General features: G+C 38.7%; 1 protein-coding gene across 1 annotated transcript in view; it reads left to right on the top strand.

Moving 5' to 3' along the window:
* LOC143742149 (scavenger receptor cysteine-rich type 1 protein M130) overlaps positions 1 to 13,507 on the top strand; it is a 34,688-nt gene that overhangs the window by 20,319 nt on the left and 862 nt on the right. Inside the window, exons 9-23 of the mRNA XM_077234837.1 lie at positions 23 to 330; positions 556 to 864; positions 1,091 to 1,396; positions 7,153 to 7,209; positions 8,395 to 8,429; positions 8,581 to 8,664; positions 9,336 to 9,525; positions 10,113 to 10,229; positions 10,348 to 10,529; positions 10,622 to 10,804; positions 10,932 to 11,138; positions 11,216 to 11,448; positions 11,656 to 11,722; positions 11,812 to 11,903; positions 12,017 to 12,179. Of these exons, the coding sequence (XP_077090952.1) occupies positions 23 to 330; positions 556 to 864; positions 1,091 to 1,396; positions 7,153 to 7,209; positions 8,395 to 8,429; positions 8,581 to 8,664; positions 9,336 to 9,525; positions 10,113 to 10,229; positions 10,348 to 10,529; positions 10,622 to 10,804; positions 10,932 to 11,138; positions 11,216 to 11,448; positions 11,656 to 11,722; positions 11,812 to 11,903; positions 12,017 to 12,179 (2,533 nt within the window). The remainder of the gene's footprint in view (positions 1 to 22; positions 331 to 555; positions 865 to 1,090; positions 1,397 to 7,152; positions 7,210 to 8,394; positions 8,430 to 8,580; positions 8,665 to 9,335; positions 9,526 to 10,112; positions 10,230 to 10,347; positions 10,530 to 10,621; positions 10,805 to 10,931; positions 11,139 to 11,215; positions 11,449 to 11,655; positions 11,723 to 11,811; positions 11,904 to 12,016; positions 12,180 to 13,507) is intronic.

The raw sequence follows: 13,507 nt of genomic DNA, 5'->3' as shown, positions 1-13,507 counted from the left end.
ACACAACTGTCACTATTGGCAGTGACATCAGACTAGTGAATGGTTCCAGCTCCTGTTCTGGACGAGTGGAGGTTCTCTATAATGGAACATGGGGAACAGTGTGTGATGATGGCTGGGATCTGTCAGATGCTGCAGTGGTGTGTAGAGAGATGGGCTGTGGGAATGTGATAGAGGCAAAGAGTAAAGCTTATTTTGGACAAGGATCAGAACAGATATGGATGGATGATGTAAACTGCACTGGCACTGAGTCCTCACTAAAGAACTGTAGGACAAGTGGATGGGTAATACACGACTGTGGACATCATGAAGATGCTGGAGTCATCTGCAACTGTGAGTTAAAAGCATTCATATTTGAAACACAAATTTAATATTGTACATTTTCTTTTTTTAAAGGAATGAAAGCTAAATAAAAGAAATCATGAATAAAATAAGTTATTGTTCTTTTGAATGCCATATGTCGCTGATCTTTTTCAAATTAAAGAAGATACACAAATACTGTACATGGGAGTAAAAAATAAAAACTTACTTGTGTCTTTATATTATTTGTATGGATAGTATCTGTCAGGTTGGTGAATGGCAGTCACTCCTGTTCTGGACGAGTGGAGGTTCTCTATAATGGAACATGGGGAACAGTGTGTGATGATGGCTGGGATCTGTCAGATGCTGCAGTGGTGTGTAGAGAGATGGGCTGTGGGGATGTGATAGAGGCAAAGACTGAAGCTTATTTTGGACAAGGATCAGGACAGATATGGATGGATGATGTAAACTGTATTGGCACTGAGTCCTCACTAAAGAACTGTAGGACAAGTGGATGGGTAATACACAACTGTGGACATCATGAAGATGCTGGAGTCATCTGCAACTGTGAGTTAAAAGCATTCATATTTGAAACACAAATTTAATATTGTACTTTTTTTTTTTTTTAAAGGAATGAGAGCTAAATAAAAGAAATCATAAATAAAAGATGGTTTTGTTCTTCTGAATGCCATATGTCGCTGATCTTTTTCAAATTAAAGAAAATACACAAATACTGTACGTGGGAGTACAAAAATAAAAACTTGTGTCTTTATCTTATTTGCGTGGATAATAGCTGTAAGGTTGTTGAATGGCAGTCACTCCTGTTCTGGACGAGTGGAGGTTCTCTATAATGGAACATGGGGAACAGTGTGTGATGATGGCTGGGATCTGTCAGATGCTGCAGTGGTGTGCAGAGAGATGGGCTGTGGGAATGTGATAGAAGCTACAAGAGGTCCTTATTTTGGACAAGGATCAGGACAGATATGGATAGATAATGTTCAATGTGCTGGGAATGAATATACACTGAAAAACTGTTCATCAAGTGGATGGGGAGTAAACTACTGTAACGATCAACAAGATGCTGGAGTCATCTGCCAATGTGAGTCAAAATATTCAAAGAAAAAAAAAAAAAAAAAAAAAAAAAAAAATATATATATATATATATATATATATATATATATATATATTCAAAGAATTCAAAGTTGAAGTATGTAAGTATTTTTTTAATGTTAAAATACATTCTTCTAACCCAGTTTATTGTTCATTGACTACTATTACTATGCCATTCATGGGTTTATCTCCCCCAAAAGGGTAAACATTTCAATCCCCTAGGCACCATCAAAACATTGAGAGCAGTCCGCTCGGTTCTGTCAATAACGTTCTAGCTCTACCTATAGCGAGAGTTTGGGGTGTGTATACTGTAACAGGCTGAGGCAGAGGGTGGGGCCATGGCTGACACATTAGGGTGGATAAGTTTATTATCAGAAAGACGCTCGCTGCTTACTCATGACACATAGCAACACAGCTATAATTAAATATGTTGAAGCTTTTATTTAAAGTAGTAGCCTGTATTTACCTGTCGTGACATGAATTCAAAAGCACCCATAAGAGCTGTGATTGTGATGATTGAGTTGCCTAGGTTCCACAACACTGTAAAAAATATTTTAGCAATTTAGTTATTTCAACTTATTTTTTTGAGTAGAGATAACTAGATTGTCCAGACAACAAGACATTTTAAGTTTTCTTGTCCTCAACTAGACTGAAAGTTGAATGAACAAGTAAATTGTTATTTTAACTAAAAAATGTATGTTTAAACAACTGCACTAGATTTTCTGTTGAATTAACAAGTATACTTGTTATTTTAACTTATAAATGTAAGTTGAAACCAAGCGTGCCGCACAAGCCCTGAAAAGTGAAGCCAAAGCGTCTCGATCGTCCCCCGGTGACTGGTCCTAGTATAGCTCATATACCCCGTGTGGCGAGCAGGACGAGGTCGAGGGACGTGAGAGAACGGCGCGAGGCCGGTGGCGTGATTGGTAATGAATGACACCTGCGAGACGCACCGGTCTCGATCTCCTCTGTCGTCGCTCCCCCTTTATGCTTCCGCTCCTCCGTGAGAGATGCGAGACCGGTGCGTCATTCATTACCAATCACGCCACCGGCCTCGCGCCGTTCTCTCACGTCCCTCGACCTCGTCCTGCTCGCCACACCCCGCCTCCCCGTGTTATTCAATAGGACGTGAGACCAACTAAACAATTAAATTACACTTGTTTTTAAAATAAGTTTGTTTTTAGTTAGTTATTTGATGCTATAAAAACGGTGCTGTGGTGTACATGATTGACAGCTGTGATTGACAGGTTCTCTGAGCAAAGTAGTCACTGAAGCAACAACAGACTTTTTTTCGGGATCTTTGGAGGACTGAGGAGATTGGAGCTTTAAATTTAATATCTAAATTTCTATAATTAATTATTTCACACCGACATAATGTTTTGTTCTGCAGCAGAGGCGTGTGCTTGTGGTTGATTCAGCGAGAGTGTGGGCGGGGTGTTGATTTCGCGGCTTTACTTCCTGCTCACTACTGCGCATGTCTGGTCCCGAAATCGCAACTGCGCAGACTCAAGTCCCAATATGTCAGCGCCATATCGGGACAATGGCGGCTTCACTTCTCGCCAATGGAAGAGAACGAAGGGGCGTCATCCATCTTTTTTTACAGTCTATGGTTGAAACAACTGCACGACATTTTCTGCATGTTTTACTTCAATTATACTCTAATGCTTTGATAAACTTAATTCATCTATCTATCTTGCTGTCTGGTAGACTGCATGGTCTTAAAACCTAAACTTCAAGCTTTTAAAACTGGTTCAAACATAAATCTTCAACTTCAACAATGTTTTTACAATAATGAGCACAGATTCAATAAATTACACAAACAAAATTTCCTTACACGTGTCTTCATAAGAAATAGACTGATACAGAGTAAGGGTGACATTTTATATTGTGAAAGTGATTGTTGCGAGTTTTTAGTTTGTGATAAGCGTTTTATAGTCTTGTGCTAACAAAAAATATAATAATAAATCATACATTAAATTCATAAGTGCAAATGAACATTAGTAAAAACATTTTTTTCAGAATTATTCACAGCAAAAACTCCAGTGTTAAATGAACTCTCCTGGGAGTTTATATGGCTTGTTAAAGTTGGGAGTGTTAAACTTAAAGAGCTAATTAAGTGATTCATTGAGTGATGATTGACCATTATTGAAGACACCTGATGTTAACAAGCAGAATCACCAAAGGAGAAAATCTAATTTATTAAGCCACCATTATGGTGATTAGTGTTTGCTTTAGTTGGGCTCTTGACCCTTAAACTGTTAACATTATATTTGTTTTGGCTGTTTTATCTGAGTTATAACTGCCAGATGACCAAAGAAAAGAGGTGATCTGATGGTGTTGGTTATGTTTTGACAATCATCACTTGACTTGCATCACAAAAATCATTTAGAGCCTAATCTCTGACTTTAAATGTATAATGTTGATTACAACATCACAGTGATTCTACAGTACAAGATCTAGAAATTTCTAAATAATCCAAAGGATTTCTTAAAAGTTGTTCTGATAATTGTTTTGGTTTTTTTAGGCACCGACATAAATAATCAGTGTATGAATCTCAACAATGGTGACAAACAGAATATTCAATTAGGAAAATGACATTACTAAGACATTTCAGATCATAATTTATTCATACCGCAATTCATGATGGGAGCCATGAATGAGTTTTGATTGGTGGCACCCAGAATGCACTGCAACATCTTTTATTATTGTCACCATTGTTGAGATTCACAGGCTGATTACTGATGTCAGTGTGTCTAAATAAAATCGTTTTTCAGAGTATTTTGATCAGAAAAACTTTTAAGAAATATTTTGGACTATATTGAAATGCTGAAAATCATTTGCTATAGAATCACCAAAAAACTCTCAAGTGATGATTATGTTAAAACGTAACCAACACTATCAGAATCACCTTTTCTCTTTGATCATCTGGCAGTTATAACTCAGATACAACTGCCAAACAAAATCTAATGTTAACAGTTTAAGGGTCACGAGCCCAAATAAAGTGAACACTGATCACCATAATGGTGGCTTCATTAGATTAGATTTTCAAAATACCACTTTAGTTGGCCGAACTTATTGGATGTAGTTTAGAAAACTTAACTTTAGTTGGCCGAACTTAGATTCAAAGTTTACTTAACTAAATTAAATCAGTTCATGGTACTTTATAATTTGTCAGGTAAACCTTGTCAGGTACACTTTTCGAAATAAGTTAGTTAAACAAAAAAAAAAGTTTTTTTAAAAGTTAAGTCAACAAACATTTTTTTACAGTGTAGTGTTGCAGAAACTAGAGTTCTCAAGGGGGCTGAAAATTACAACCCGATGTAACCCGACCGGCCCGTGGCTTTTAAAGCCCGGACCCGATGTAACCCGACACATCAACATGAATTATCTCCCCGAACCCGGCCCGCGGCCCGACGCCGATTTTCTTTTTTTCTTTTCTTTTTTTCTCATACATGTATTATCATGACCAGCAAACGGGAATTCAAATCAACCTTTAAAGGGTCACTCCACCCATTTGCATTAAGATTTCCATTGTTAGAAATCCAGTCATACTATTGAATGGTCGTGCAACACTCTTTCATTTTCTCCTGAGACGAGAGAAATCCTCTATTTACCTTTTTCACTTCCTCCTACAATGACGCAAAAATCGTCATTTTACGTCATTGTAGGAGGAAGTGTAAAAGGGGGGGATTTCTGTTAAGACTACAAGCACTAGTTCCCAACCTTTCAAACCCGCCCATAGGGGGTTGGACCTAATGCGCTAACAGACCTATCAGATCAGTGCAAGTGCGTTTGATTTCACCGGGAGAAACTTTTTGAAAATATGGACGAAGGTACTGAATACACAGGCGGATGCATTATGGAGGATCTGGATTTTGACGAAGTTATGGTAGAAACGGATGTTCGTGGCTACCTTTATGAGCCACAGTATAGCGACGAGCAGCTGAGGGCTATGGAGGAACCGGAGGCGGCTGAAGCTGCTGCCATCACAGCCGATGCAGACGATCTGCCTGCCGCGGACGAGGAGCCCGCAATGGCTCGAGCTGGGGCAGATTGGTGGTGCCTGTGCTCTCACTGTGCGCCAATGGACTCAGAACAAGAGTCTGTCTGCTGCCGAGAATTCCAGCGGTGCTACGGAATCGGAGGATGACACGGACGTGTGTGTTGTTGGTCGACCGAGTTTCGCACCCCATATGGATAGCGGCGTCCTAGAGACCTACTTTAGAATACCTAAGTTCAACTGGCGACGTCAGCCAAAGCCTACAAGGTCAAATGGTCGTCTTTCTGTAAAGTACGTTTATTTTCATTTTGTTAACACGCTAACTTGGCAGGTTCATTGCACAAATATCTTGCAGTTAAGCTAGCTACTGTAGTGGGAGTGGTCTGCAGAGCTGAGCATTGCAATGCACTATGGGGATTGTTGTCTACAATCCACAAGCACTAAAAAGTCATTTTCTGCCTTTTATCGGCCAAGAAGGTCCCAAATTAGAAATTTATGATACTATTCTACTACATATATGACCCATTTTCAATACATATTCATGTCTCCACCGGTGGAATGACCCTTTTATGTTCACGTCTTTTAACAATAGCCTACAAACAATACAAACAACTGAAACAAACTTTAAATATATAAATACGCTTTATAGGCTACTAAATATGCCTCAAATAAAAATCTTCTGGACGACCCTGTTTTTTTTGTTGTTATTTTTCATAAGAATTTCCATCAGAATCCAGCACCACTCCAAACACTTTCCAGACCTCTGATTTTCCCACTCCTGTAGTAGCGACGGTGAATTCACCTGCGGCAGGTTTACTTTTCACCAACTCCATCTTCTTCTCCAGGCTAAAGGGGTCAGGTCTGCCCCCGCGATCGCGCGATGCACGTTGCACGCAGCAGCCAGACTTTCTTTACGGTGAACGGCAGCAATGATTAATTTTTTTTTTTTTTTTCCCTGAGTGGAAAAGATTAAGGCCGAGGTCCGACCCGACCCCAGGTCATTTGCTTATATTTTCTACCCCAACCCGGCCCGAGCCCGCGGGTCCCGTCGGGTTTGTCGGGCCGACCCGGCCCGTTGAGAACTCTAGCAGAAACTACATACTTTACCTTTAAATAATGTTTCATGTAAGCAATACGGTACGAGAGGCTGTGCTGTATTGTGAACACAGTCGTGGCTGAAGGTGTCAAGCAGGCACTCTGCTTCGTGTCGTGCCAAACAACACCCTTCAGCCGTGACTGTAATCATAATACAGCAAGCCTCAGGTTCCTTATTGCTTTTATAAAACGGTTAACACTCAATACAAATTTAGAAGCTGAACATGTATGCAATAATATGTTGCTTTTTGAATTCAATCCTTCCTCCAGAAAAATAGTTCCTGTACAGTGATAGTAAACAGCAAGAGAATGAGCAGCTTTAATCTACATATCCATTTAGGGTAGATAGTGTTTATTATTTTTATTGAAATATCTCATCTGCATTTATTAAGCTACTTAACGTAATGGGGTCCAAGCATGAAGTACTGGAACTAGCTGTTTAATTTTGTCAGAATTATTTGGTGCCCAAGCAATGGATTTGTCAGCGCCCCACTGACTCAGGCATTTCTATGTGTAAGGCTTGTTAAGGCTCAGTGGCCATTGTTTCATATATTGTGCTGGTAAATATATTCACATATACCCTTTGTATGCTTCAGTATTATTTGTTTGTTAGTTGATTAATTGTTATTCATCAGTCATTATTTTTTCAGCTGTTACTGACATCAGCAGCACCGATACAACAGTCAGACCAGAGACAACCTCAGCTGGTAATGTAGTCTGATCCCTCTTGTTCCTCCACAGCCAACCACCCTCATTGCTGCATTAGTTTATTTTTAAGCATTGCTTTTTTCATTCTGATTGCTATTAATTTAAACTGTGTTTAAAGATGCATAAAGATGCATAGATGTACGCATATTTATGTATTAAGCACTTTTTTGTCCCCAATGTGTGAACAGATTGTAACAAAACAACGTCAAATAACAATTTATTATTTCAAATAACAAAATGAAAGCCTGTAGACTGATTTTTTTTTCTAGATTTACGTTTATGCCCGGAAAATCACAAGGATGTGACGTTCACAGGCGCTCTCGAGAGCCTGTTTTCCCTTCTATGACATGAAACTAATGCTTATGCAATTTTCAATATAATGCAGAAATTTACCATGTAAATTTAGTACTGTAAGTGTAATGTCAATGTGTCATGCAAAGAAAAAGGATTAATTCACACTATAGTCTGTCATTGTCACATCTACAGACTATGTCAAATATACTTTATAATCAAACTATCATAACAGTGTAATTTTTGTTACCTCATCTGTCATCCTGATGCAATTGAATCACAGAGATTGTGCAAAAATCTCCATATCACTATGATCAGATGCTTTCTTAACTGCTATTTTCTCACCGCTGTCATTTTTGTAGTGTTTATTTTGTTATTTAGAGGAAATCGAGCAGCACCTTTACATATTCCTATCGCTGTCAGCAGTGTGGACGACGTCGGAATGTTCATTAACAGTATATAGCTGCAATTATATTTCCAACTTCTGTTTAGTTCTAAGCAAAGAATGAAAAAACATAGCATATCAAGGCCTTGAATCACGTTCAGTCTTTTGTGCACGAGTAAATCAGTTCACTTAACGGCTACCGGTGTCGCTAATAACAAGGGTTTTATTATAGCCCCGTTGAATTCTTACTGACATGTAGGCCTAGTTGCTTTATGGGCCGCTTCCTAATGAAGCAACATCATAACAATCTTTAAGTAAGAGAGAAAACACTGACTTTCACTCACATACTGTGGTCTTAACAAAATGTTCAAAATGACTAAAACATGGTACAAATGGATATGAGAACTTTCTGATATTGTTTATTTTCCATAGATTTGTCTGACCCAGCTGAATTCTAATCTGCAGTTCTGCTTTATAATTGTCTTCATGCTGATTTCTATCATTGCAGGTTTATATAGCGGTTTAAATAGAACGCAATGTAAAGTAAGTTGAGTTTCTGCATTGTTGATATATATAAAATGTGATATTCTATTTATTCTTGACGGTTCTGTGCACAAAGTACATTTTGTTTGCAAAACATGATTAAAATCACAGAGTCAATTTTATACAGTTTAAAGCTCAATTGTGATTTCAGGGTCAGACCTCTGGTGGATGTTTTGAAAATCTTCTTGAGCAGATAGAGCACATTACAGCGCAAGGGCAAGGGCTTTCTGTGACTGTAAGTCTTGAATAGAAAAAATGATAAAATAATCAAATATGTGTCGATAAATAGACAGTTCCCATTCATCAGTCACTACTACATAAGTCAAGACTGACAGATGGGGATCTCTTGCGAGCCTATCTACTTCGAGTACACCAGGAATGCAACCTAGTAAGAGAACTCACTCTCAACATCACGCCCCCCGAACCAACAAAGCTGTGAAAACAGCTGTTTATGCTCTTTGAAGAAAGATGCGGAGAGATCGCGACCCTCGCTGTCCACGTCGTCACACCAACATGTCACACCAACACGTCACACCAACACCAGGAATCAGAGATTCTACTCAGCAGAGACTCGAAGACACAGCAGTAGATTTTTGCAGGAGACAGAAACAGCATACACCATCTGGCTCTGAAGCGAAAGACAAGGATGTGACGCATCTGCTGCTCATTATATGCTCGTGCCGCGATGCACAGCAGCTAGTGCAATTATCGCAAGCCAATGTGCATTGGCTCGTTTAGTTTCACTCGAAGAAGTTAGGCTCGCAAGTGATCCCAATCCGTCAGTCTTAACTTACGTCTCCGTTCCCTCCTCGGGGAACGAGGGTTACCCATACGTAACCGAGACGTTATGTCTTATTGACTCTCTTGACATTTATAGTAACTGTTTTTATCTGATCAATCAATTAGGATGTGACCAGCATTTTGACTATGGCCTTCAATGCTTCAGAGAACATTTTAGAGACATCATCATCAGCCAACCAAACTGAACTAGCCTCCTATGGAAACCGCATGTTGAAAACCAGTGAGAAACTCGTATCTACATTGGTGAAACCAACAAACACAAGTGACAATGTCAGTTTTACTCTTGCTGCTGTAGGTGAGTAGAGAAACAATTATTGATGAAACTGAGATTATATATGGTGTCAGGGACTTCTCAGTATATAGAGCAGAGAGCAGTGGCGGATCACAGGTGGCAGACAGCAACAATGATAAATGCAGCTACAGTAACTATAATTGAGTATGAGCTACCAATATTTTAACTGAGAACAGAAAAAAAACTGGTGTTATCTTTTGTTTTTGAAGTCAAATGCCAGTATTTTTGTTCAAATTCATACGTCATTTTTGGTAGAAATGTCCTGAAAAAAAACTCTAATCCTGAAAAATCTTTTTTGTTTTGTGAATATCTGCTGCCTTGAGCATAGAGCAATCAACATTCACAAGACATTTAACAAACACTCAAATGAAACAAACAGAAAGTCAGTGCAGTTTATGGCAATAATCAACAACAGTATTTGATTTTAAGGACATTTTGGTTCAAACTATCAGAGATGAAGACCCAACAATAGTGAATATTATTTTATTTTTATTTTTCATTTGTGCAAATTGAATGATTGAATTGGTCTTTCATTAAAAAAATGCAAATAAATTAATATAGCCCATAACTGCTTGTTTGTTTTTAATCAGAGGGACAAGTCTTCATGGTTGGACCAAATGTCACCTTAGATAAAATCCCTCAACTTAACACAACAAATTCTTCTGTGGAGATCGATCTTATTGGGATCGCCTGGAACAACAATGAAAGTATTCAAAATGTTTTAATCTGATACAACTTTTTTTTTAAACATAGAAAGAGATGTCATACCTTTTTTAAGTTGTTTTAACAAAGCGTAGCATGTAAGCTTCTGTTTCTATCACACAGGATCAGCTTCTGTGGCGTTCTTGAGCTACAACACAATGGAGAATCTACTGAAGCCCAACTTTTTCAACACCCCAAATAACACGAATAAAACAATGATGTCCACTGTGATCTTAGCTACTCTTCCCAAAACCACCAACACTGAACTCACCAAACCAGTCAACTTCACCCTCAAACACATCAGAGTGAGAGACTGAAATGTGTTTTCGTCCAACCCTGACAACATCTAATATCCAGTGTTGTAATATTTTCTGCATGTTCTTTCTTGTTTTTGCAGGAGCTCGATCCCAACGGTTCTCTGTCCTGTGTGTACTGGAATGCCAGTGAATGGGTTGTAGATGGTTGTTCTGTTTTAAAGACCAACAGCAGCTTCACAGTGTGTTCCTGTGTTCATCTATCGACATTCGCTCTCATCATGCAATCCCCATTAAAACCGCTCTCGTCATTTAAAAGAGAACAAGTAAAACCTCCTTCAAAGATTGAAACATTGAACGCACTATAGCAGAATTCAAATGTAATCTATAGTAGATGGTCAACATTCAAGAACTGCACAGATTTGGCACTCATACTCTGCAATGTTTTCTCAGAGCGACTCACTGCTGGAGCAGTTGAATTTGGTGTGTGTGATTGTTGGGCTGGTGTTCTTCAGTTTGGCCCTGTTGTCCTTTGCTCTATGTCAGTGGAGTCCTGGAGTGAATAATGTGGCTCGAGTCAACATCTGCATAACTCTACTGTTGGCTCACCTTCTGTTCCTCCTCACTCAACAGTTCCTGAGCCTCATACGCCCTCAGCAGGTGAGAATGATGAAGGAGCCCAACAGCTCTGCACAACCTCACGGAGAACCATCATAACCTCCTCTCATGATCTCCAGGTGCTGTGTGCAGTGATATCAGGTGTTCTGCACTTCCTCTTTCTCTCTGGCTTTGTGTGGATGTTCATTGAAGCTGTGCTGCTCTTCATCTGCGTGACGAACCTATCACGGATCAGCTCCAAAAAGAGGGAGGTGCTTAGCAATGGATTCCTGTGTGTGATTGGATATACTGTTGCTCTGGTTGTGGTGAGCATGTCTGTCGGGCTGGTTCCGGAAGGCTACGGCAGCGAACAGTGAGTTGTTGTTGCTAGTTTACTTTTAAGTTAATTTGTTTTGAATGAAAATAAAGCTGCTTGTGACATTTCTGCTATCTGATAAAAATACATTTTTACACAAGCTGTAAGAACGTCACAGACGAGATTCAAATCTTAACATCTTAACATTTTAACAGTCAAAACTAAATTCATTTAGTTATTATAATTGTGTTTTACTCTAAACAGCTGTTGGATTAAAGGGGATAAAGGTTTTATCTGGAGTTTTCTGGGTCCTGTTAGTGTCATACTAGCAGTAAGCACATTTTTTATTTTACATGATTTTATTTTATAATAAAGAGAAAACAAGGTGATAATTTTTCTTTTTACTTTTCTACTTTTCAGCTGAACATGATTCTCTTCATCAGCATCATCATCAGACTGAACTCAACTCTCCAAAATCTGAACGCAGAAATTTCACAGATGAAACAAACCAAGTATCAAACATTCAGATTTGAACACTTCAGAGAAAATATGAACATATATATATATATATATATATATATATATATATATTCAATAGGGTCATTAACTTTTTCTTTCTCTACAGGATTATGGCATTTAAAACACTGGCTCAGTTTGTGGTTCTTGGTTGCTCCTGGATTCTGGGTTTCTTCATTAATGGCAGTAAGGAGCTGGAGATCCTCTTCCTGATCTTAAACTCCCAGCAGGGGACCTTCATCTTCCTGATCTATTGTGTCCTGAATAATGAGGTCAGACATCACTCAATTTACTATCATATTCCATGTTAAAACTGAATATGAAAGACTATTACAGTTGCTATTACTCTTCCATTTCCTTTCTGTGATGGAATGTTCAAATGAGCCAAGAATCTTCAAACTCCAACTGTCAATAATTCAAACAGTTACAGACATAGAAGGCCTTTGATCTGCTGTCTGTCTCCAAGCTTGAAAACTACTTCAAACTTTTAGGCCTGGCTACTTAAGCTGTTTTCTATTTTGTCCTCAATAATAAGTTCAGCCATTGTATCATCCTGCTCCATAGGAAAACCATATCACTGTCTCTCTTCAAAACAGTATATCCAGGGGTTAAATTGGGATTTATTATGTGGGGGTGCTCATTCTAGGGGGGTCCGGGGGCATGGTAGCTAAATGTAGGTCTAGCAAGTCTGTAATTCACACAGATCAAATACAAATATGCTGACTGAATATATTGCTAGTTTATTTTGAGTAGCCAGCTAGCAGTTCTCTTGGCAGTTTGCTGATAATCCAGTGTCTGAAGTAAAATGCTCAAAACATCTCCTGAGAAAAATCACATGGTCAACCTAGTCTTGGTTATTTAATTTTGATTTAGTCTTATTTTTCTTACCTTGTCATTCAAGGCAAGGGCACTTTTTGTACATTTCTGGAACTTTTGCGCGCTTCCACATCCCACGCAAAACTACGGATCTCCCAGGAATATTCATTTATGCGTGTCACCTAGATGCGCGTGCGCGAGCGGTGCACGATCATGGTCGACTGACAACGATATTAAGCAGCTGAACAAGAATACGGCCGTGTTCCGATTGTTCTCAGCTCCGCCGAGACAAAATAGACATGCCATTTTAAAAATCTTTCATTTATTGTCATAAATATGTTTTCAAAAGCATTACTTTCATCAAATTTTATTATGTGACATAATTTCCAGTAGGCAAGGCTGAGATCCCCGGCCCAATTTAACCACTGACTATATCGAAGAAAAGTAAAGCATCAGCATTTACTTATGAAAATGGAAATGTATTCTCTTAATGGGGTCAATTGATGCTTTTTAATGTTTTCCTTTTCTTTTGTGCACGTATACGATCTGCAAAGTTACAAAGATCTCAGACCTCTGCTCGAGACCTCCCTAAAACGCACTTCCTCAAACGTGTCACAATGTGAAATATTAGCATAATGCCTGGCCAAAAGCAAATGGAAAAAGAAAGAAGAGACTGACTCAAAAACTCTGGCACTGTTCAATGGCATTACAAAGCTGGACATTATTTAATCTGGCTGAAAGAAGTTGGGATAAATAATTATGGGATAGCCTAATTGAAATTTTT

Source organism: Siphateles boraxobius, unplaced genomic scaffold (genome assembly GCF_051911475.1).
Source record: "Siphateles boraxobius isolate OS27281-9 unplaced genomic scaffold, OSU_SipBor_1 19, whole genome shotgun sequence".
Taxonomy (NCBI): Eukaryota; Metazoa; Chordata; class Actinopteri; order Cypriniformes; family Leuciscidae; genus Siphateles; species Siphateles boraxobius.
Note: the sequence above shows the minus strand (reverse complement) of the source record. Positions and strands in the feature narration are given on the sequence as shown.